This window comes from Ursus americanus, chromosome 35 (assembly GCF_024610735.1).
Source record: "Ursus americanus isolate L20-20 chromosome 35, mUrsAme1.1.p, whole genome shotgun sequence".
Taxonomy (NCBI): domain Eukaryota; kingdom Metazoa; phylum Chordata; class Mammalia; order Carnivora; family Ursidae; genus Ursus; species Ursus americanus.
In genome coordinates, this window is record NC_142161.1 from 3,604,575 (window position 1) to 3,628,726 (window position 24,152).

The 24,152-nt window shown below is 43.5% G+C and overlaps 2 pseudogenes and 1 gene segment (V, D, J or C); all 3 read left to right on the forward strand.

Moving 5' to 3' along the window:
- Nucleotides 1–370: 370 nt before the first annotated feature.
- LOC123792239 (T cell receptor alpha variable 9-2 pseudogene) lies at nucleotides 371–874 on the forward strand (annotated as a pseudogene).
- Nucleotides 875–12,182: 11,308 nt separating this feature from the next.
- LOC123792261 (T cell receptor alpha variable 9-2-like) lies at nucleotides 12,183–13,174 on the forward strand. The segment is given in 2 exon segments: nucleotides 12,183–12,261; nucleotides 12,585–13,174. Coding segments are annotated over 2 exon segments (381 nt in total).
- A 7,832-nt stretch (nucleotides 13,175–21,006) lies between these two features.
- Nucleotides 21,007–21,578, forward strand: LOC123792259 (T cell receptor alpha variable 13-1 pseudogene; annotated as a pseudogene).
- Nucleotides 21,579–24,152: the final 2,574 nt, after the last annotated feature.

The window sequence follows — 24,152 nt, forward strand, 5'->3', positions numbered from 1 at the left end:
TAGTAAGACGCTTAGAAGATTGTTACCTCCAGCTACGGAAATGCTGTGGGATGCTGTGTTAATGAACTTCCATATCGGGTAATGTCTTAAGAACAAATAGATCTGAGAGGACAGTACTGCTGTTGTTCAGACGTCCAAGGGCACCTGAAGACAGACATGTGCCTCATGAAGTCAGGGATGAAACACTTGGCTGACTTGGGGAGGACTGGCCAACAGGCATGCACATCAGTCCCTGTCCCCCAGGGGGCGCAGCTTCCTGCCACAATCACATTTCCTGTGTGAAATGTGGGCTTCCACTGTTCATTTCTCTGTCACTCCAAGGTTTCTTCATGGTAAGAATGAAGAACATTATTTAGGTGACACTGCAGAGATGAAGTGTTCTCCAGGCTTCGTGACTGTGGTACTCTTAATGCTTGGTAAGTAAAATGCCTCTTAAAATTTGGATTCTTTCTTCCATTGTGTCTGCAAAACCTTTAACTCTAATTTTATCCCAGAGCTTTATGCTCAAGGTGACACAGGTCTCTTTTCTCTTTCCTCAGGACAAACCCATGGAGACTCAGTGACCCAGACGGAAGGCCGAGTGACCCTCTTAGAAGAAGCTTCCTTGAGTTTGAACTGTACTTACTCAGCGTCAGGTTCTCTTGCTCTTTTCTGGTATGTGCAGTATCCGGGAAAAGGTCCACAGCTCCTCCTGAAAGCCTTGAGGGACAAGGAGAAGGGAAGCAACAAAGGTTTTGAAGCCACCTATGACAAAGATTCTAAATCCTTCCACCTGGAGAAAGGCTCAGTGCAAGCATCAGATTCAGCTGTGTACTACTGTGCCATGAATGACACAGTGACGGGGACTGCAGGGGGAGCTGAGCGCAAACTCTGAGCAGAACAGGGGCCTGGATCCTGAGTGTCTCTGACTGAGCCACTCTGGTTCCAGCTCAGTCTGTGGTTGTCTGTCCCTCAGTGTCTGCTTGATAACAAAAATCATACAAATGACTAGAGCACAGAAACCATCCCCAATCCCAGCTCTTCCTTAGTGACACCAGGTACAGTTTGATGCCAAAAGTCCCTCAGCGAGGGCGTAAGTGATTTCAAGGTAAAACCACGTAACAATGAAGGGGTCTCTTGCTCATCCTTGCAGTGAACGTCCAGCCCCACAAGTTGTTCAGGGCAGCCTGGTGGGTGTTGCTGTATCTGTGACACTTTTAGAGACACACGGTGTGTCTGAGAAGGTGATGTCCAGTGTCTTCCTGACAGAGTGTGGCAGGAGAGGTGACGGGAGAGCTTCAGCCCCAAACCAGGTTTCAGTAGAGAAAGAAGGGAAGGGAAGAAAGGAGGAGGAACACATGTACCCGAGCACGGAAAAGAGAGTCCAGGGACCTCTGCCCTGCTTTCTTTTCTAGTGAATCAGGTGGCAGACACAGGCTGATATTCAACATGAAGGGGTGGGGGCAGAAACAACTTTGAGGAAGTAGGTCATGTCCTGGCCGGTTAAATATGTCAGTTGGCTTTCTGACAGTAAAACTCAAGTGAGATGGTGCAAACTACACACTATTTCTGTATCAGGACAAATTGTCAGGAACAGTACCTTAAATGAGTGGATAAATTACATTTGCAATGTGCATTAAGAAAAGTAATAGAAAAAGGAAAAACTGCCCACAGATAATCAGAACATGAATTCTCTCCATTCTTCCTCAACCCTTTGGCCCTGACTCCCCTCCGACTAGAGTAATTTTCACCTGTTATCCTCATGGTTTATTCCTTCCGTTCTTCCTAGTCTCTGTTCTAGAAAAACATGTGCTCATGGGAGGAATATTTAATAAGGTTTATTGTAGTGTAGTATTTCCTGGATTAAATAAATCATCTTGACTTTTAATCACTAGAGGAAAGGATGTATTAATGGGAGTATATCCACAGTATGGAATATAATGGAACAATGATGCATATAGGTTCATAGAGTAAGACGTATAAGATTTACTATTGTGTTGATAAAGGAAGTCACAGAAAGGTATACCCTGAATGCATATTTGTATTATAATAAAGTCTAAATAAAATACTATATATTTCCTTTTGATCCAAATTCAATAAAACATCTGAAACGTCAAACTCCAAATTGTGAAGATGAACAAAGAAATAGGGTAGTAAGTGACGAAAGAGTCAGAATTGGGAGTCGTAGTAAAAGGGCTTTTCCTCTGTAGGTAATGTTTTATTACTTTTAATAATTCATATATTCACAAATTTCTATTGTTAAAAGTAATAAAAAGCATAAAAGTCATCATAAAGATTTATCCATATTCTCCTTTATTCTTATCACCAAAAAAAAAAAAAAGGAAAAGGAGATAATATTTGCCTTCTTGATAAGATTTTGTCCAATGACACAAACTATACTTATTTCTCCCTCCTCTGGGGTCATATGTTTTTAGTTTCCACTCCTCTTAGGGTCCTACTCTTTGACTCTATTAAATCATGTAACTTACATGTAGACTGTACACTGGTATGTTTTCCTCTTTTATATATTTTATTTGTTTGTTTATTCTTTCAATTTTATTTCCAGTTAGTTAACATACAGTGTTATAGTAGTTTCAGGTATACAATAGAGTGATTCAGCCCTTCCACAGATCACCCGGGGCTCATCAGGACAAGGACAGTCCTTCATTCCCTCACCAATGAACCCATCCCCCAAACCTCTCCCCAGTAACCATCAGTGTGTTCTGTTTAATTAAGAGTCTGTTTCTTCCTTTATCTCTCTCTATTATTTTTTCTTCTATCGTTTGTTTTTTAAATTCCACATGAGTGACATCACATGGTATTTGTCTTTCTCTGACTGACTTATTTCCCTCAGCATTATACTCTCTAGCTCCATTCATGTCATTGCAAATGGCAAGATTTTGTTCTTTTTTATGGCTGATTAATATTCCATTACTCGTTTACATATTCTGAACGGCTAGTAAAACATCCCACTGAAACAAAAAGCTCAAGGATTGCGGATTTCCTTTGAACTAAGGTAAAGAAATCAGATAAATAGCACAAGATGAGAATTACTTAATTATTTTCTGATATAATTTCCTAGAAGTTCCATTTTAAAAGTACGATTAGGTTCACTTGTAATCCCCATTCAATCCAAGCAGGTGTCTTCTTTTCTGACCATCTGCATTTCCTTCATCAGGAAGCTTGGAATGAAAAGGGCTGGGGATCTGGGTCTGCTGAATTGCTTGGTCTGAAGGGGTCTTTGCTGACTGCTTCAGGCCTCTAGGGGGCACTCTAGGCTTTACAAGAAACAAAGACTTTCTGAGGGCCCAGGGTGAACAGTTAGAGAACAGAACTCATGTGAGCCTGTCCAATTACAGATAGCAAAGGTAGGTGGAGAGGGGGGACAGGGATTGTGTAAGTGCATCTCAGGTTTTGAGTTCTGCCATGGCATAGCAACTTCAGACATCTGGAGGCCATATCTCTAGAAATCCATTATGCGCATAATTCTTCACAGATAACCAGGACAGGATTATTTCTGGGTATTGTGACCATGGAAACTCAACAGAGAACATCCCATTATCTGTTGTCAATTGTTATGAATAAAATCGCCCAAACTTACTGGCCGTGAAATTATTTCAATATCCCAGATATCTTACCTTTTCATACATCTCTGCTGAGAGTGGAGAGAACAAGAATGAAGAGAAGAAGAGGGGAAAAAATAAGGAACAAAAATAGAAGGAAAGGAAGAGGACAATATTGACGTTGAGCAGCAACGAGTGGCCCAGTCAGACTCAGCTCTGTGGGTAAGCAGGGTGTCTACCAGTTGCACTGGAGAGGTGGAAAGGTGGAAATGAAATCAGAGAGGACGTTATGCACACAACCTATTTTTCACCAACCAACTTCTGGTTGGAATCATTTTCTATGCAGATGGTGACTGTCTGTCTTGGTTTCTAGAACTCTCTTGATTTCAAGAAGTTGTAGTTACTTCTGCAATACACAATGCATGCTATCAGATTGTTTTCCTTTTTTGGTATTTTTATATAATTGAATTGTCACATTGTCTTCAAACTATGCAATTTTGGGAATGGTGTCACTCTTCCCTATGTGTCTTCAAGGTTCTTTGTAACCCCTTTTAGGCCCTGACTCTACTAGAAATATCATTCACCTTTCCTCCCACACCGTGCCACAAATTTCTTACATAAAGTGTTCTAAGGTAAAGCCCTCTTATCCTCCTATATTGGAAATATTGCCTATACCTCCCTGCCCTGTTAGCAAGCACAATTTTGGAGAGATTCCTATGCAGTGCACCTGGGTCACTGTGGGTGGAGTCTCGAATTCCACGAATAACAAGGCCAAGGTGTGATTGGCTCAAAGATTCTGTGGGAACCCATTGAGTGTAAGAACACAATTTCTCTAGACTGAGGACTTTACACTCTGCAACTGGGGATGTGGGTAATTCAGCCACAAAGAAGAAAAATGAAGAGCCACTGGGGAGCTCTGCTGGGGCTCCTGTGGGTCCAGGTTTGCTGTGAGTGGGGGCATCCAGATTGGGCTGGGGAGTGGTCCGCAGCCCACAGTGGTGGGGGGAGCTGACACTGAGCTCCAAGAGGGTCCTACGGCCCCAGGGGTGTGTCTCGGGACATTTTACAAGTTTGGAAACTACATCAGTGACCCCCAGTGACATGACCTGTGTTTGTTCTTCTCTTTCCATGCAGGGGTGAGAGGGCTGGAGGTGGAGCAGAACCCTTCAGCCCTGAGCCTCCAGGAGGGAGCCCGCACTGCTCTGAAGTGCAATTTTTCTAGCTCAGTGCAGAGTGTGCAGTGGTTCCGACAGAACCCCGGGGGCAGTGGCCTCACCTCCCTGTTTTTCATAGCTTCGGGCATGAAGCAGAGCGGAAGGCTCAACTGCACACTGAACACGAGGGAACGGTCCAGCACCCTCCACATCGCGGCCTCCCAGCTGGAAGATGCAGCCTCCTACCTGTGCGCCGCGGAGACACAGTGCTGCCTGCTGATCCGGGGCCTGCACACCAACTGCAGCTGCGCCTGCGCCCCGGCCCCTCCCTGGGGCATCTGCACCCACAGCAGCCTTGGCTCCTTTTCAGATTTTCAGATCTATGTTACAGCACCTTTTCCCTCCAAAATGAGACCCATCAGGGTTGTCATTTCACTTGCTTTTCTTGCCCTTATTTTTCTCCTCCATGGACACTTTGAAGCAAGTAATAGAGATGCCCGTATCTACTGCCCTGGGAAAGCAGACCTTCTGGCAGCTAGCATATAAATTATATGTAAATTACTCAAATGGAAAAGACTCAAAAAAATAGATGATAATGAAGAAAAGAAAGAGATGACTAAATTTTTTAGTTACCTATAGATGGTTCTACTCTCAAAGGATAGTAATGAGAATATGTGTAATGTTTTTTCCAGTCTGTATTCATCTTTTTCCTCTTGGATATAGGAATATAACAAAATAATTTTAGGGGCGCCTGGGTGGCTCAGTCGTTAAACTTGTGTCTTCAGCTCAGGTCATGATCTCAGCATCCTGGGATCAAGCCTGGCATCAGGGTCCGCTGGGAGCCTGCTTCTTCCTCTCCCACTCCCCCTGCTTGTGTTCCCTCTCTTGCTGGCTGTCTCTTTCTCTGTCAAATAAATAAATAAAGTCATTAAATAAAATAATTTTATTGAGGGTCAGGCACTCTAATTATTCAATTACATATACTTTTTATTTCAGCAAGGTAACACCCTGTTAATAAGTACTTTTATTTCATGCAAGATAAGACAGGATTTTAGAACGTAAGTGCCATAGATGAGCTCATATTATTCCAAAGTTAGTGAATCTAAGGGGACATGAGAGCTTATCCTCTGAGCACCTGAGGAAGAAGACACTTAGAATGACAAAATCTTAAGGATTTCTATTGCTCAGTTTATACAATACGTACATATCACTGTCAGAAGTGTCCGTTTAAGTCATTTCTAAATAGCACCTTGTGGGGAAGAGCTCATGGAAATTTTCACTCTGTTCCATGAAAATGCATTGCCCTTCCTTGCATTTTGAGTGAATCTATGCCTCGTTATTATGTAACATCATTCCTAGTTTGGGAAAGGGAGCAGAGAGCTTCCAGGATTACCCTAAATGATCCCCATCTCTGTTGTATCCAGAAACAAAGACTTCTGACCCCAAACCCAAAGTTGAAACTTGCATGTGTAAGGATTCCAGCACACAGGGAATCCCAGACTGCTCTGGTTGTTATGTTGATGAAAGGGCATTGACAGGAAAGATGGGTCCCTGAAAATTCAGATGGAGATAAAGGGGTAGACTCCCAAAGCTGGGAGCAGAGCCAGCTTCTTGATCATGGGACCTGGGCAGTTACACAGCCCCCCGCTCTCCCAAGGAAGCCTGCCCTTGGTTTAATGCTGTGCACTCGCTGTCTTGAAATTCATAGTAATTTTATCTTTCTCCTTGTCCTTTATAAGTGAGTCCCGTGAGTGGGAGGAGCAAGTGTCTGAACAGAGAGATGCCTGGGGCAGCAGGACACAGGCAGGAGCACATGCAGGCTCTGGGTCTGGTTCAAGGCAGGTGGTGTGTGCGCTGAGCAGTGGGCAGGGCCACCTGGGGTCTGTGCCTGCTTTGGACTAGCTGGGGCTTTGACTCAGCAACGGGCTTAGGAAATTCTGTCCGGAAATTACTACAGAAGGAAAGTGTTTACATGGACATTTTAATAAAGCTGTTTGGCAGTTTCTTATACAACTAAACATACTCTTACAGTGGCTTTCTGAGTATTTACCCAAAGGGGTTGGAAACTTATGTCCACACACAGAGTTTTACGCAGGTGTTTTATGGCAGTTTATTCATAATTGCCACAACTCTGAAGTAAGCAGCATATCCTTCAATAAGTGAATGAATAAATAAATGGTGGTCCATCCAAAATGGAATATGATTTGGTGCTAAAAAGTAATGAGCCATGAAGTGATGAAGAGATAGGGGAAACTTATTTGCGTTTTACTAAGTGAAAACAGCCCATCTGAAAAGGCTACATAAGGTCTGATTCTTATCTTATGACATTCTGGAAAAGGCAAAACTCTGGAGGGGGTAAAAGGCGGTGGTTGCCAAGGGTTGAGCAGAGCAGCAGGGATGAAGAGCACGGAGCACGGTCAGGGCAGTGAGCCCACATCTCCGACATGACAGCGGTGGACACGTACTTACATTCGTTCAACCCACAGAATGTACAACACAGGCGTGAACCCCAGGACACCCGCGGGCTTTTGGCGACCCGACGAGGCAGCATAGGCTCCTTCACCGTAGAAGGTGTCGGGAGGGGGGGGTTTGACAATAGCAGAGGCGATACCTGTGTGGGGGCACGAGTACGAGCTGAAATAAAAAGCCTCAGTACGTCTGCCTCAGTTTTCTGAGAACCTGGATGAGATGGTTGAAAAGAAGAAAGTCTTTCAAAAATCAAATTCAGAGACATGAAACTAATATGTATGAAGAACTAAAGCATTTTAGATAAATGGCTCCCCTAGAAACATTACCTGATGACACCTTTTCCCTGCTTTTTGAATAAAGATCCCAGATTTTCATTTTGAAATGATCTCACAAATTGTATAGATATCTGTGGCTGGAAATTTTGAAACTCCAAAGTAAGGTTTCAAGGAGAAAGCCAGAATCCAGAAAGAAATTAGGCTGTTTTATTTTTTATTTTTTTATTATTTATTTATTTATTTATTTATTTATTTATTTATTTATTTAAAAAAGATTTTATTTATTTATTTCCAGAGAGAGAGAGCAAGAGTACAAGCAGGGGGAGCAGCAGGTAGAGGGAGAAGCAGACTCCCCACTGAGGAAGGAGCCGACGCGGGACTCGATCCCAGGACTCTGGGATCATGACCTGAGACGAAGGCAGACACTTAACTGACTGAGCTACCCCGGCATCCCTATTTTTTCATTTTTTGTCTACAAGCAACTCACTTTATTTTTTTCACTTTTTTGTTTTTTTATTTTATTCATTTTTATTTTATTATGATCTATTAGTCACCATACAGTACATCATTAGTTTTTGATGTAGTGATCCACGATTCATTGTTTGCCTATAACACCCAGTGGTCCTTGCAATATGTGCCTTCCTTAATACCTATCACTGGGCTAGCCAATTACCCCACCGCCTCCCCTTGAAACCCTCATAAGTAGAAAATATTCTATGAAACAATCAGGGAGCTGGGAATTTTGTCCAATGGATGGCCTCATCTGTGCAACAGGTAATACATGAAATAGCATTATTCATATGAATGGTCACATGAAGTCCCTTGCATTCTGTTCTGCGTGTCATGCCTAAAAAGCACAAATATTGACCTAACTACCTATCTTGGAGAAGAGGGGAATTTGCCAAGAGAAGAGTCTGAGAATTCTTATTTAATAAGGAATGGGTGAGAGAAAGGAAATTTCTTTGAATCTAGATGTTTTCCAGACATAAAAACAATTTCATATACACACATATATTTATATATTGAGTTGATGTTCTTCACCATAGCTGCCTTTAAATCTTGCAGGGTGGGAAAGGTGGAAGGAAGATAAGTTTATTCTTTGTCATTTCAGAGGACCCATGAGTAGGAATCACAGGACAGGGGCTTCCACTTTTGGAAATGAGGTCATCTTCCTTCCCAGAAACCTTTTCTCCTGATAGTTCTTTAGGGCCAGGTTCCTGCTGGTACCATTCCTGGAACACATGCAATATTTATCCTTCCCTGGATTCATTCTCACAGAGGTCATCAGAAATTTCCAGAAATTAATGTGAATGAGAAAGAGGTTTTGTCAGAGAGAGATAATTCTGGAAACTCAAGGACTGGAGAACTTTATCAATGAGTGTCAGGGAGAGAACACTGTAGTGGCGTTTAGGAGAAATCTGATGGAGTATAGAACGTGAAGCAGTGTTGCCAGGAAGTGGGAAGCGTGACAGGATAGATGGTAACACTGAAGAGGAAATCGTCCTGGGGCTACGAGTCAGTAATTGCACTGGAGGACATGTTGTCCATTTTGATTGGAGAAAATGTAATCACTGCAAGTTTAAAGCTACATACGGTTATATTTTCTGAGTTTGCATCTTGAGGTTTTCTCATCAGTAGAATTTCTACTCTTTCTTTCAATACTCTGCATTATATAAGACACAGAGGATTCAAATAGATTTCTTAAATCATGTCAGATTTCTCTATGAAAATTATTCAAACCTTGGGTCAAAAAGTTTCCTGTAGTTGACATAGTAATAACTGATGGAAGTTACTCCCTTGCTCCCTTATCTTTGAGATTTGGACTTTTACTTTTGTCACAGTCATCTTAATTGAGGGAAGATGAAACATTTTTTAAAGAAGATTTTACTTATTTATTTGACAGAGACAGCCAGCGAGAGAGGGAACACAAGCAGGGGGAGTGGGAGAGAAAGAAGCAGGCTCCTAACTGAGGAGCTTGATGTGGAACTCGATCCCAGAACGCGGGGATCACGCCCTGAGCCGAAGGCAGATGCTTAAGGACTGTGCCACCCAGGCGCCCCAAGATGAAACATTTTGACTGTTGGTACAGACACCTCTCTGGAAATCACAAGGTCATGAGCAAGACCAAGCAGGAAGAGCAGAGTCTGAGCAAAGAGCCATTTGAAATATCAAATGATGCTCTCTCTCTTACTCTAATCCTTGGCTTCCATGTTCCTTTAGAAATAGTTTTTCTCCATAACAGACAATTGAGGACGGTAGATTTGGCAGATAGAGAAGGTTTTCTATTTTCTTTGTTGAAGGAGTAAATCTTGATTCCTTCCTGATGTCAGACACGTGCAGCAGGCCCATCACGGAATAAACAGCGATAGCATCTACCTCTTTCCAGCTTACTATCAGTGACTCAGTGGTGCGCAGAGGTATAAATCTTGATCTCCACATTCTCGCTGTGCACTCCATCCCTGATCTAACATGTAATTTGCTTGACTGATTGCCGCCTTGCTGCAGGTGAGCCCCTCGGAGGCACAGGCGAGGAGAAGCACATTTCCCCGGTGAGATCAGTAGCGCTGTGACCACAGACGGAAGTGCGCCTGCACCGATGCAGAACACGTGGAGGGCTTGTTTTCATGCATCTGGTGCACTAGACTGTGGCAGGAGCAGGGCCTTTTTCTCATTGGCTGGGGGACCATGTGGGAAAGTCCCCTGTTAGAGGAAGGGGACGGCCTGGCAAGAGCAGGAGCTGAGCTGGCTGGAGGCTGCAGTTCTGAAGCTGGTCTAACGGGGAGGAGCCATGAGGACATCCAGGGGAGCTTTAATCGTGTTCTCGTGGCTGCAGCTGAGCTGTGAGTTGACAAGTATGGGACACGGAGGATATTAGTGCACAGTCTTCAGAAGTCAAGCCTGGCTTTACTCAGGTTTCCTCCTGTTAGTGTAGAAAAGAGCATTCTGAAGGGTAAGAACCTGGAATCTCTTCTCCTTTCTCTGACCTTTTCTTTCTGCACAGGGTTCAGCCGAGGAGAGACTGTGGAGCAGCGGCCTTCTACCCTGAGTGTGCGGCAGGGACGCAGCTCTGTCATCAACTGTACTTATTCAGACAGTGCCTCAGAGTACTTCCCTTGGTACAAGCAAGAGCTTGGAAAAGGTCCCCGGCTCCTTATAGACATTCGTTCAAGCATGACCACAAAAGAAGACCAAAGGCTCACTGTCTTACTGAACAGGATGGCCAGACATCTGTCCCTGCACATCGCAGACACGCAGCCTGAAGACTCAGCTGTGTACTTCTGCGCGGCAAGCACACACTGCTCCGCAGACACCTGCTGCCTGCACTCAAACCTGCCACCGGGCAGCCCCCTGGCCTTTGACACAGACCTTCCAGGATAGCGTTTGTCCTTTGCTGGTCTGCAAGTGGAAGCTAATATGTTAGGCATTAAAAGCACATGATAAGTTTAGGATGGAGATGACCCATTCCTAATTCACATAAAATAGTCACCTTATGTTGGAGTCAATAGAACAGGGAGAACATAAGAGAATAATCACAGATTCAGGTGCCTGAGTAGCTCAGTGTGTTAAGCATCCAACTCTTGTTTTATGTTTTTGTTTTTGTTTTTTAAGATTATATTATTTATTTGGAAGAGAGAGAGAGAGAACAAGGAAGGGAAGCAGCAGAGAGAGAGAGGGAGAAGCAGGCTCCCCGCCAAAGAAGGAGACTGACGTGCTGCTCCATCCCAGGACCCTGGGATCATGAATTGACATGAAGGCAGTTGCTTAACAGACTGAGATACCCAGGGCCCCCAACTCTTGGGTTTGGTTGAAGTTTTGATCTCAGGGTCATGAGATCAAGTCCTGCATCAGGCTGCAATTTCAGCGAGGAGTCCACTTTCCCTCTCCCTCTCCCATTTCCTCACCCCTCGCTTTCTCCTCTCCCTCTCTAAAATAAATAAGTAAATCTTGAAAAAAAAAAAAGAATCTGGGATCATTCTGTGGGATTCAACTTCATTTATGACGTTTTTTCTGTCTAGAATTCATATATTCCACCATTGAACAATTCTGATTTTCCAGAATATTTGACTATTAAAATTATTGAGTACAAAATAGTGTGACTTTTCTTCTGAAAGCCTTCGTTAAAAAGATAAGTATTCCTTATAATTGGTATTATTTTAGGACCCAGTAAATACCGTATACCAATTAAAGGCCATTTGTTCATTTCTGTTTAATTTAACAATTATTTAGGGAGTGCTTAAAAAAATGACAGTCACAGTTCTAAATATTGGGCACAGTACCAAAAACGAAGAATCACTCAGCAATGTCCTGACTTCCTATTACTTTTTCCATGTTCAACCCCAACCCATTTCTGGCAGTCAGTGGGTTACAGGCTGGCCCACATGGCACATGAGAATATGAAGCACTGTAGTAAGATGCTTAGAAGATTATTATCCCCCCACCTACAGAAACGCCCTGTGATGCTGTGTTAAAGACCTTCCATATCAGGTAGTGTCTCAAGAACAAAATAGACCTGAGAGGGCAGGATTGCTGTTCAGAATTCCAGGGGCACCTGAAGACTGACATGTGCCTCATGAAGTCAGGGATGAAACACATGGTGACTTGGGGAGGACTCTGGCCAAACGCACGCACTTCAGTCCCCGTCCACGAGGGGGCGCAGCTTCCCATCACAACCACATTTCCAGTGTGAAATGTGGGCTTGCACTGTTCATTTCTCTGTCAATCCAAAGCTTCTTCATGGTAAGAAAGAAGAACATTATTTAGGTGACACTGCAGAGATGAAGTGTTCTCCAGGCTTCGTGACCGTGGTACTTTTAATGCTTGGTAAGTAAAATGCCTCTTAAAACTTGGATTCTTTCTTCCATTGTGTCAGAAAACTTTTTTTTAAAGATTTTATTTATTTATTTGACAGAGAGACAGCCAGATAGAAAGGGAACACAAGTAGGGGGAGTGGGAGAGGAAGAAGCAGGCTCCCAGTGGAGGAGCCCGACGCGGGGCTCGATCCCAGGACTCTGGGATCACACCCTGAGCCGAAAGCAGACGCTTAACTACTGAACCACCCACGCGCCCCTGTCAGAAAACTTTTGACTATAATTTTATTCAACAGTTTTATGCCCAGGTGACACAGGTCTCTTCTTTTTCCTCAGGACAAACCCATGGAGACTCAGTGACCCAGACAGAAGGCCAGCTGACCCTCTCTGAAAAGGCTTCCCTGACTATAAACTGTACTTTTTCAACGACATGGTCCCCCACTCTTTTCTGGTATGTCCAGTATCCGGGAGAAGGTCTACAACTCCTCTTGAAAGCCGTGAAGGAGAAGGAGAAGGGAATCAACAAAGGATTTGAAGCCACCTATATCAAAGATTCCAAATCCTTCCACCTGGAGAAAGGCTCAGTGCAAGCATCAGATTCCGCTGTGTACTACTGTGCCATGAATGACACAGTGACGGGGACTGCAGGGGGAGCTGAGCGCAAACTCTGAGCAGAACGGGGGCCTGGATGCTGAGCGTCTCTGACTGAGCCACTCTGGTTCCAGCTCAGTCTGTTGTTGTCTGTCCCCCAGCGTCTGCTTGATACAAAATCATAGAGATGCCGAGAGTATAGGAACCAGAAGTGTCATCCCCACCCCAGCTGTTCCTTAGTGACACTGAGGACAGTTTGATGCCAAGAGTCCCTCAGCCAAGGAGTTGTTTATTTCCAGGTAAAATCACATGGTCTCTTGCTCATCCTGGCAGTGAACGTCCAGCCCCGCAAGTTGTTCAGGGTATCCTGGTGGGTTTTGCTGTGTCTGTGACACTACTGGAGACACACGGTGTGTCTGAGAAGGTGGCCTCTGCCCAGTGTCTTCCTGACAGAGTGTGGCAGGAGAGGTGATGGCAGAACTTCAGCCTCAAACCAGGTTTTAGTAGAGAAAGAAAGGAGAAGAACACATGTACCCGAACAAGGAAAAGAGAAGCCAGGGAACTCAGTCCTGGCTTGTTTTCTAGTAAACCAGGTGGTAAACACAGGCTGATTTTCAACTGAAGAAGTAGAGGCAGAAACAGAATGGAGGAAGTGGGTCATGGTTAGCCAGTTAAATAGATCAATTGGCTTTCTGACAGTAGGAACTCAAGGAGATCCTTCTCAGAGCCTAGGAAATATGGTGAGAGAAAATGCTGTTGCACTGATGTTTCCTAACAATATAAATAGATAGGTGACACTGGGGGGGAGATCCTATAGATTTCTCTAATTCTTGTTTTGCAAGCTGTCACAGAGCCACAAACCATGGGATTGGGAGAATGTATGGGGGGTAAGTGAAGTTGTACGAAGAATAATAGAAAAGCAGTTGTCTGTATTGCAGTGCAAGACTTTGCCAAAAAGGTTGCAATCTTCTTTATTTTTTAAAATATTTTTAAGGTCTTATCAGTTTACTTTAGAAAGAGAGTGAGAGACAGCCAGATGATGTATGGGGGGGATTTGGGGGGTGCGGGAGGTGGGGAGAAAATCTCAAGCAGACTGCTCATTGAGTGGGGAGCCTGAAATGGGGCTTGATCTCAGGATTCTGAGATCATGACCTGAGCCAAATGCAAGAGTCAGTTGCTTAACCAACTGAGCCGCCCAGGTGCCTGGTGATCTTCTTTAATTATTATCCACTTCAGTAGATTTTATGAATGAGCCGTGATTAGAATATTAATACATTTCCTTATATATTAGTGTATATTCTTGGTTTAAATCAATTTTTTTATTGGTTTAAAATATAATCTTTTTTGAGACCTCTATCAATATAAATACATGTCAGAATGTACTTGAAACAATTCAAAAATTTATATAATAAGAATTTTTCTCTGACATTTGGATAAAATGGTAGACTAGGGTTACCGCTAGCTCAGAAGGTAGAGCTGCAATTCTGGATCTCGTGGTTGTAAGTTTGAGCCCCATGTTGGGTGTTGAGACTACTTAAAAATAAAATCTTAAAAAAAAAACCCATGCTAGATTAATAATGCATGTTTACCTCTTGATTTTTATAAAACTCTATTTAAAAAGATAGTAAAGATATCTGAAAGGGCAGAAAGCCGCAAACATAGAGAGAAACAGGAAAGAAGTTCCTAGCAGGCAGTGACACCAACCAATTTTAGAAAATGAGCTGTAGATGGAGAGGGGCAAACTTGCATGAAAGACTAGAGAAGGGGAAACCCGGGGCTGGTGTGGAAGCACCTCAGTGTGTGCTGTGCCCTCGGGAAAGGGTCAGGGAAAAGAAGCACCACATAGTTTGGATAATTGAGGAAGATTGTGTTGCCCACGTTGGGTGTGTGTGTTTGTGTGTGTGTGTGTGTGTGTGTGTGTGTGTGTGTGTGTTGAAGGTATTGAGGTGGAGGGAATAAATTATGTGGGCCACGTGAGAAAATGTCTAAGTCACAGAACAACTGTGTACTCCTCGGCCCTTTATAAGAAGCAATGATCACTTCTAAACCCAACACTGCAAGCTGGTATTTGAGGAATTGAGAGGAGCACACAAATAATTTCCCCTCATCTCGTGTATTACTAAGCTTTTAATTTTTGCTCATCAGTTCAACATTCCATTACTTAAAGAAGTTTTTCCCTTCCTCCCTCTAACCCCTGGCAACCACTGATCTTTTTACTGTTTCCATAGTTTTACCTTTTTCAGAATGTCCTATAGTGGGTATCAAACAGAATACAGCCTTTTCAGATTGGCTTCAAGAAATAGGAAGATCCGTAGGAGAAGGAAGGGAAGAATGAACGGGGGGTAAACAGAAGGGGGAATGAACCATGAGAGGCTGTGGACTCTGGGAAACAAACTGAGGGCTTCAGAGGGGAGAGGGGTGGGGGATTGGGGTGGGCCAGTGATGGGTAGTAAGGAGGGCACATATTGCATGGTGCACTGGGTGTTATATGCAAGTAATGAATCATGGAACATTGCATCAAGAACTGGGGATGTACTGTATGGTGACTAATATAACAAAATAAAATTATTACAAAAAAAGAAATATGCATGTAAGTTTCCTCCACGTCTGTCCATGGCTTGATAGCTCATTTCTTTTTAGCACTGAATAAGATTCGCTTGTCTGGCTGTACCATAGTTTACTTACCCTTTCTTCTACCGAAGGACATCTTGGTTGCTCTCATGTTTTGGCAATCATGAATTAAGCTGCTATAAACATTTGTGTGCACATTTTCGTGTAGCAGAAGTTTCTAGCCATTTGGGCAAACACTAAAGATTGTCATTGCTCGATCTTACGGTAGGAGTCTGTTTAGCCGTGTAAGAGCCTGCTACGCTTGTCTTCAAATGTGGCAGAACCATTGTGCATTCCCGTCAGCCACAAATGAGGTTTCCTGTTGCCGGACAGCCTTCTGCTGTTAAAATAAAAACCAAACAGATCAGCCTTGAAAATTCATTGGGCAAAGATCACTTCCAAATCAGTTTAGTCCTACAAATAAAGCTTGATTTAGTTTATTTTGTCAGACCAACTTGACCTGCATCGTTTTGGCTGTGCCTTTGGAAATCCTAAGCGAATCTTGAACTGTTTCCCAGCTTTGATGTGAGGCACCCACTGAGCCATCTCTGATATCAGTTACAGCAACTCTGGTATTATAACCAGTCACTGTGAAGAAGATACGCTCTGGTCTCCTCACTATACAAACTGCTTTCTGACAATATACCCCTGAGCCTCATCCCATGTTTTGGTTTGAGTGCTTCCACTTCATGAACTGTCTTTTCAGATGTGCACATGACACTTGTACTAAATAGCACTTTGGTGAAATGCATTGGATTGACCTGGACTATTTCTGAGTTTTTGACACCAGCATTTGGTGGTGTTAGTGTTTTGGATTTTGGCCATTCTAATGGGTAAGACCTGTGGTGTCTATTTTTTTTTAAATTTATTTAGTATCGTGTAAAGAACACTTACCATGAGATATTTTTTCTGTTCCATGAAAATCCATTGCTATTCCTTGCATTTTGAATGAATCTATTACTCACGATTTTGTAACATCATTCCCAGTTTGGGAAAGGAAGCAAAAAGCTTCCAGGATTACCCTAAACATCCCCATCTCTGTTGTAACCAGAGACAAAGACCGCGGACCCCAAACCCTAAGTTGAAACTTGCATATGGAATGATTACAGCACACACTGAATTCCAGCCTGCTGTTTTTTATGTTGATGAAAGGGCATTGATAGGAAGGCCTGTGCCCTGAAAATTCAGATGGAGGTAAACGGGCAGACTCCCAAAGCTGGGAGCAGCCAGCTTCTTGAACAGGGGACCTGGGCAGTTACACAGCCCCCCGCTCTCCCAAGGAAGCCTGCCCTTGGCTTAATGCTGGGCCCTCGCTGTCTTGAAATTCATAGTAATTTAATCTTTGTCCTTGTCCTTTCTAAGTGAGTCCCGTGAGTGGGAGGAGCAAGGGCCTGAGCAAAGAGACACATGGGGCAGCAGGACACAGGCAGGAGTGCTCGCAGGCTCGGGGTCTGTGTCACGGCAGGTGGTGTGTGCGCTGAGCAGCGGGCAGGGCCACCTGGGGTCTGTGCCTGCTTTGGGCTAACTGGGGTTTCGACGTCAGCAAAGGGTGCAGTAAATATTGTTGGGAAATTACCACAAAAGGAAAGTGTTTCTGTGGATGTTTCAATAAAGCTGTTTGTCAGTTTCTTATACAACTAAACACAGTCTTACAGTCCAATCCAGCAGTGGCTTCCTGAGTATTTACCCAAAGGGGTTGAAAACTTATGTCCACACACAGATTTGTACACAGGTGTTTTATGGCAGTTTATTCATAATTGCCAAATTTGGAAGTTTGCAGCATGTCCTTCAATAAGTGAATGAATAAAGAAATGGTGGTCCATCCAAGATGGAATATGATTTGGTGCAAAAAAGAGATGAGCCATGAAGTGATGAAGGCATAAGGGGACTTTATATGCATTTTACTAAGAGAAAAAAGACCATTGGGAAAGGCTACATATAGTATGATTCCAATTCTATGACTTTCTGGAAGGAGCAAAACTATAGAAGGAGTGAAAGACTGTGGATGCCAAGGGTTGAGCGGAGCAGCAGGGATGAAGAGCACGGAGCACGGTCAGGGCAGTGAGCCCACATCTCCGACACGACAATGGTGGACACGTACTTACATTCGTTGACACCCACAGAATGTACAACACAGGCGTGAACCCCAGGTAAACTGTGGGCTTTGGGCACTATGACGTGGCAGTGTAGGCTAGTCCGTGGTGGAAGGTGTCCGGGGGAGTTGACCGTGGAAGAGGCGATACCCGTGCGAGGGCAGTGGTGCACTGGGACCTCAGGACACCTGTCTCATTATCTTGGAACCTGGTTGAAATGTTTGAAAATAGGAAAGTCTTTAAAAAATTAAATTGAGAGACATGAAACTAATATGCATGAAGACTTAAAGCATTTTCAAAAAATGGTCCCCAAGTAACATTACCTAGTGACACCTTTTCCCTGCTTTTTGAATAAAGATCTTACATTTTCATTTTGAAATAATCTCAAAACTTGTATAGGTATCCCTGGCTGGAAATTTTGAACCTCCAAACTAAAGTCTTATGGAGAAATCCAGAATCCAGTAAGCAATTAGGCTGTTCTAGAAAGTGCTTCCCACTTTTCATATTGGTGAGCTCACCGGCCTCCCCTCGGTTGTCTCCACTGCGGAGATTCTTTTTTTTTTCATACAATACATAAATAATATGTAACAGATACCTAGAAGAAATACAACTGCAGAAGAACATCCTGTTTACCCATGGCTCACCCATGGAGGCCCCTGGTCTCACTGCCTACGAAGGGCTTTCCACTCAGTGAATAAAGTTCCATTTTTTTCCATGTTAATTTGGATTTAGTTCTCCTTGGCACCTTACTGATCTCATGGAAGAAATGAAAACCCAAACAGGACCTCATCCTGAGGATTGTGTGTCTATTCTGAAGAGGGTCAGGATCGACCTCAGACCCACTCTACCCCGTGTGGTTGTGAAAATGGACTTGGGGTCCATGATGCAGGTAATTTCATCCCACTCTGACACCAGTCCACACTGCACACAAACAGTTCTCAACACATATTTGCTTTATAGTATCAAAGGAATTTGGAGCTGGATGAGCCCTTAGAAATTCTTGAGTCCAACTTCATTTTACAAAACAGAGACTGTAACCAAGATGACAGTATGGAACAATTAGGTACTAAATGAGCTGTGTGAGAAAGAAAGTGGGTTTCCTACTTCCTTTAAAACATTCTTTCCCCTGCCTCTGTGCTGTGGGACCATCCTGCTACATAAAGAGAAAGTGTTTAATGCAAGCCCAGCCATTTAGATCTCTGCAGTTTGGGTCTGATAAAGCCGTGGTCCAATCAGTTTCAATGCCTGAATGGAGAGGTCCACTTTGTGTAAAAGTCTGAGACCTTAGGCAGGAAGGGAGACTCAGGCTGAGCCGCTGTTACTCTACCAGCAAACTCATGCACCTCTCACTGTTTCTGTAGGACAAAGCCAAAGGTGGTGGTGCCATGTGAACACCGACATGCGTTTCTAAGGACTTTCCCCAAAATAGCAAATACATTTCTTATCCCAGGTGGACATCCTTTGAAGTCACAATGACTATAATGACTATATTTCACACACTGTCAGCAAAATGATCATTGGAATGAAGACTCATGTGGCTGGAAGTCCATGAAGATGGTAGATGAAGGTTTTCTCGGCCAACACTTTAACAAAAAGTAAAGCAATATTCTATGAAATCATCATGGAGCTGGGAATTTTGTTCCAAGAATGGCTGTTTCTCTGCAATAGTTAACTCATGGAAGAGAGTCATTCGTGTGAATGGCCATATTCAGACCATTACATTCGTTGTCAGTGTCACACCTCACAAGTGCAAATATGGTCTTATCGGTCTCTGAGAAGAGGGAAATTTGCCCAGAGAAGAGTTTGAGAATTCTTATTTTATGGGAAACTGGTGAGAGAATGGAAGATGCTCTGAATCAAGAAGTTTTCCAAACATAAAAACAATTTCATGTATGTGCATATATTCATATATGTGCAGCTATCTTCACCATAGCTGCCTTTAAATCTTTCAGGGTGGGAGAGGTGGAAGGAAGATGAGTTTATTCTTTGTCATTTCAGAGGATTCATGAGTAGGAATCACAGGAAAGGGACTTCTGCTTTTAGAAATGAGGTAGTCTTCATTCCCAGAGACGTTTTCTCCTGGTCAGTTCTTTAAGACCAGTTTCCTGTTGGTACCATTCCTGGAGCACATGCAATATTTATGCTTCCCCGGATTTATTCTCACAGAGGTCATCAGAAATTTCCAGAAATTAATGTGAGTGAGAAAGGGGTTTTGTCAGAGAGAGATAGTTCTGGAAACTCAAGGACTGGAGAACTTTATCAATGAGTGTCAGGGAAAGAACACTGTAGTGGCGTTTAGGAGAAATCTGGTGGAGTATGGAACGTGAAGCAGCGTTGCCAGGAAGTGGGAAGTATGACAGGATAGATGGCTGATACTTTAGAGGAAATGGTCCTGAGGCCATGAGTCAGTAATTGTATTTGAGGACATGCCATCTATTTTGATTTGAGAGAATGAAATCACTTCACGAATAAACTTTTGTGGTTATATTTTCTGAGTTTGCAGGTTGAGGTTTCATCAGAATTTCTACTCTGTCTTTCAGTACTTTCCAGAATATAAAACACATAGCATTCAAAAAGATTTCTTAAATCATGTCAGGTTTCTTTTTATAAATTAGTCCAGTCTTGGGTCTAAGTGTTTCTTATAGTTGAAATATTAAGAACTGATGGAAGTTATCCCCCCTGCTCCCTTATTGTTTAGATTTGGTCCTTTACTTTCTGTTTTAGTCATCTTCAGTAAGGGAATAGTCCACATTTTGACTGTTGGTACTGTCAATCCTCTGAAAAAAAGCAAGGTCATGGGCAGGACTAGCTAGGAGGAACAGAGCCTCAGATCAGAGGCATCTGAAATATCATACGATCTTCTCTCTGTTACTCTAAGCTTGGGTTACACGTTCCTTTTACAAAGAGTTTTCTCCATGAAAAATGAGAATGATAGATTTGGCAGAAAGGGAAGTTTCTCTAACTTCTTTTTTAAGAGAATGAATCATGATTCCTTCCTGATTTCAAACATGTGTAGCAGGCCTATCATGGAATAAACAGCAGTAACATCTGTATCTTTCCAACTTACTACCAGTGACTCAGTGGTGAGCAGAGGTATAAATCTTGACCTCCACATTCTCACTGTGTACTCCATCCCTGATCTAACATATAATTTGCTTGACTGATTGCCGCCTTGCTGCAGGTGAGCCCCTCAGAGGCACAGGCGAGGAGAAGCGCATTTCCCCGGTGAGATCAGTAGCGCTGTGACCACAGACGGAAGTGCACCTGCGCCGACGCAGAACACGTGGAGGGCTTGTTTTCATGCATCTGGTGCACTAGACTGTGGCAGGAGCAGGGCCTTTTTCTCATTGGCTGGGGGACCATGTGGGAAAGTCCTCTTTTAGAGGAAGGGGACGGCCTGGCAAGAGCAGGAGCTGAGCTAGCTGGAGGCTGCAGTTCTGAAGCTGTTCTAATGGGGAGGAGCCATGAGGACATCCAGGGGAGCTTTAATCGTGTTCTCGTGGCTGCAGCTGAGCTGTGAGTTGACAAGCATGGCACACAGAGGATATTAGTGGATGGTCTTCAGAAGTCAAGCCTGGCTTTACTCAGGTTTCCTTCTGTTAGTGTAGAAAAGAGCATTCTGAAGCGTAAGAACCTGGAATCTCTTCTCCTTTCTCTGACCTTTCCTTTCTGCACAGGGTTCAGCCGAGGAGAGACTGTGGAGCAGCGGCCTTCTACCCTGAGTGTGCGGCAGGGACGCAGCTCTGTCATCAACTGTACTTATTCAGACAGTGCCTCAGAGTACTTCCCTTGGTACAAGCAAGAGCTTGGAAAAGGTCCCCGGCTCCTTATAGACATTCGTTCAAGCATGACCACAAAAGAAGACCAAAGGCTCACTGTCTTACTGAACAGGATGGCCAGACATCTGTCCCTGCACATCGCAGACACGCAGCCTGAAGACTCAGCTGTGTACTTCTGCGCGGCAAGCACACACTGCTCCCCAGACACCTGCTGCCTGCACTCAAACCTGCCACCAGGGCCGCCCCCTGGCCTTTGACACAGACCTTCCAGGATAGCGTTTGTGCTGTTATGTGTCTGGAGGTGGAAGCTAATGTGTTCGATGTTAAAAGCATATAATAAGACTATTAGGATGGAGATGACGCATACAGGTTAGAACATTTTGTTGAATGACTGTTTTTTGGTGGATTCTTGAATGGAGTTAGTAATGTTTTATTTTGAAATTCAGGTTTTAAGAAGACTTTACATTGGCTATTCAGAGTCTTCTGCTGTAAATAACCACTAATACAGTCCTTATTATGAGTGGGCACTTAATACTAGTTTCAAAGATAGCATTTATAATTTTTCTGATTCTAAAACATCACATGCCAAATATAGAAGTATGGAAAGTAGAAACATGAAAGTGATAATTCTGTAAACAGATAATATTGCTAATATTCCTTTTAGTCTCTACAGATATTTATTAGAATTACATTCATGATTTTTTCACTTAATAGATTTTGATTTGAGCATTTCCTACTTCATCAAATCTTTCCCTCAAAGATCTGTTTTTTTTTAATTTTTATTTTTTTAAGTTTTCATTTAACTTGTGATTCAAAATAGCTCTGTGAGGTATTTTCATTAATTATGGTTTCATATTAGTTTTGTTCCTCTGTATTTGGGGCAAAGTTGACTGCTGAAATTTTCTATGTGCTTTGATCACTTTCTTGTTCAGAAATTGTGAACAGGTTTTCCTTTAGAGCCAGGGAATGGTATGTACTATTTGTGCGTTTGAGGGAAATTAAGATAGGGAGTGATTTGACAATGTGAGTTTCAGATAAAACTCAGAAATCTACTCTCGTTTACAAAATTTTGTAAGTCTCTGTTCACAATTACCCTCTCATAGAATTTAGGAGACAGAATTTTGTATTTCACTCACTGGTATATTTTCAGTAAGTAGCACAAACTTTTTCACATAATTAATTACCAGAAGATGTTAAAGAAAGAAGGAGAATTCTGCTACTTACTCATCATTTGTATTTAAGCTTTATGATTGAATTAAACTTACAAATTGATTTTGAAAAGAAATGTCCTTAATGTGTATATCCGATTATTTGATTGTTTTACAACATACTGTTTCTTTCCACGTATATGCATTTCTTTTTTAATAAAGCTCAGTTGTTTGAAGATAATTTATTCTTGGACTTGTAATTTTCTGTTATCGTTATAATGAAAATCTTCCTTCTGAGATATGTGGGAAATTTTTACATGCATGTGTCAGCCACCTTACTAGTATTAGCAGATTGCACAAAGGCATTTGGACTAATGGCTAATGTAGAGATGACAGCTGCCAGCTTCCCTGCCACGTGTTCACGTTTTTCAGAATTAAACATTACTAGCCACAATGCTCTTAAAAAAAAAAAAAGAAGAAGAAGAAGAAGTGGTATCTCTAGTGTTGGAAAAAAGTCAAAGGAAATAAAGAAGTTGTGTAAATATTTAATTCCCTCATTCTTCCACCCCTGCTCAAGGGTAGGCTCCCGTCAAGTCCCTCTAAGTCTTCCTAACTAACGGTGGATCTAACTGGCAATGGGCACAGTGAGAATGGTTCCTCTTAGCTGAGTTATGGTTGTGAGCTATTGCCAACTGGCTGTTCTCATTGGGAAACGCATGAGATTAAATTCAGTTTATCACACAGAGCAAAGGAGGTCAGGACTGTAGCCCAACACACCGATGGGCTCCATTCTCTCGCTCCTTGTAGCCCCAGCTCCCCGCAGCAGAAGCAACGTGACTCATGATTGGTCCATTTCCTGCAGGCCTGACATGGGGTCAGAAGGAAGCACGCGTCTATGTTATCAGTTCATTTCTTCTTAAGTCAGTTAGAAGCGAGACAGAGGGTGCCGTTGCTACAGGTTTGAACGCTCGATCCTATTTAGAGGAGCACTGGCACAGTGGAAGCAGCAAGGGTTTAGCCTGAGTGCGCGGGGCGTCCGTAGCTCAGATCCAGACAGGGTCAGGCTTCACACCTTCACGCGGGGGGCGTGTCTGTCTCCTACTGCCTGGGACAGCGGAGCACCAACTTCAGGGCCTTCTCTCCACCCTGTGAGGCCAAACTGGGTGCTGAGAGTCTCCCTTTTGTTGGCCTTCTCCAGGCCAGTGCTGACTGCGTCTGCGTGGTTTCTCCCAACCCGGGAGATGGGCTGCTTTCTGCACATGCTCACTAGCCGCTTACAGAAGCTCCCTCTTGCTTCCCCTGAGTGCGCTGGTGGCAGGTTGCAGGGTGCGACAATGTGCGGGTGAGGCACTGAGTGTCGTGTGTGCCCGTGGACCATCTGTGGGGAGCTGCAGGCTAACCATGGAGGCTGTGCCATGGTTTCTGGGTCCCTGTTGGTTTACTGTCCCGCAAGAGCCCTGGGTGCTGTTCTGCTAGGTGCACCCCGCTCCCCAGTGAGCAGTACCCCTCAGTGTTCTGGCTGGGCTAGAAAGAGGTTTCTCTCATGCAGCCCCCCCCGGAGCTGGAGGGCCATGTGTTCACTCACATGTTCTCACTTCCCTCCACGCGGAAATCACAGGCTGGAAGGTTTCTCTGGGCTCGGAGCCGTGTCACATGGGCGGGGGTGAGGAGGATAAAGTGAAA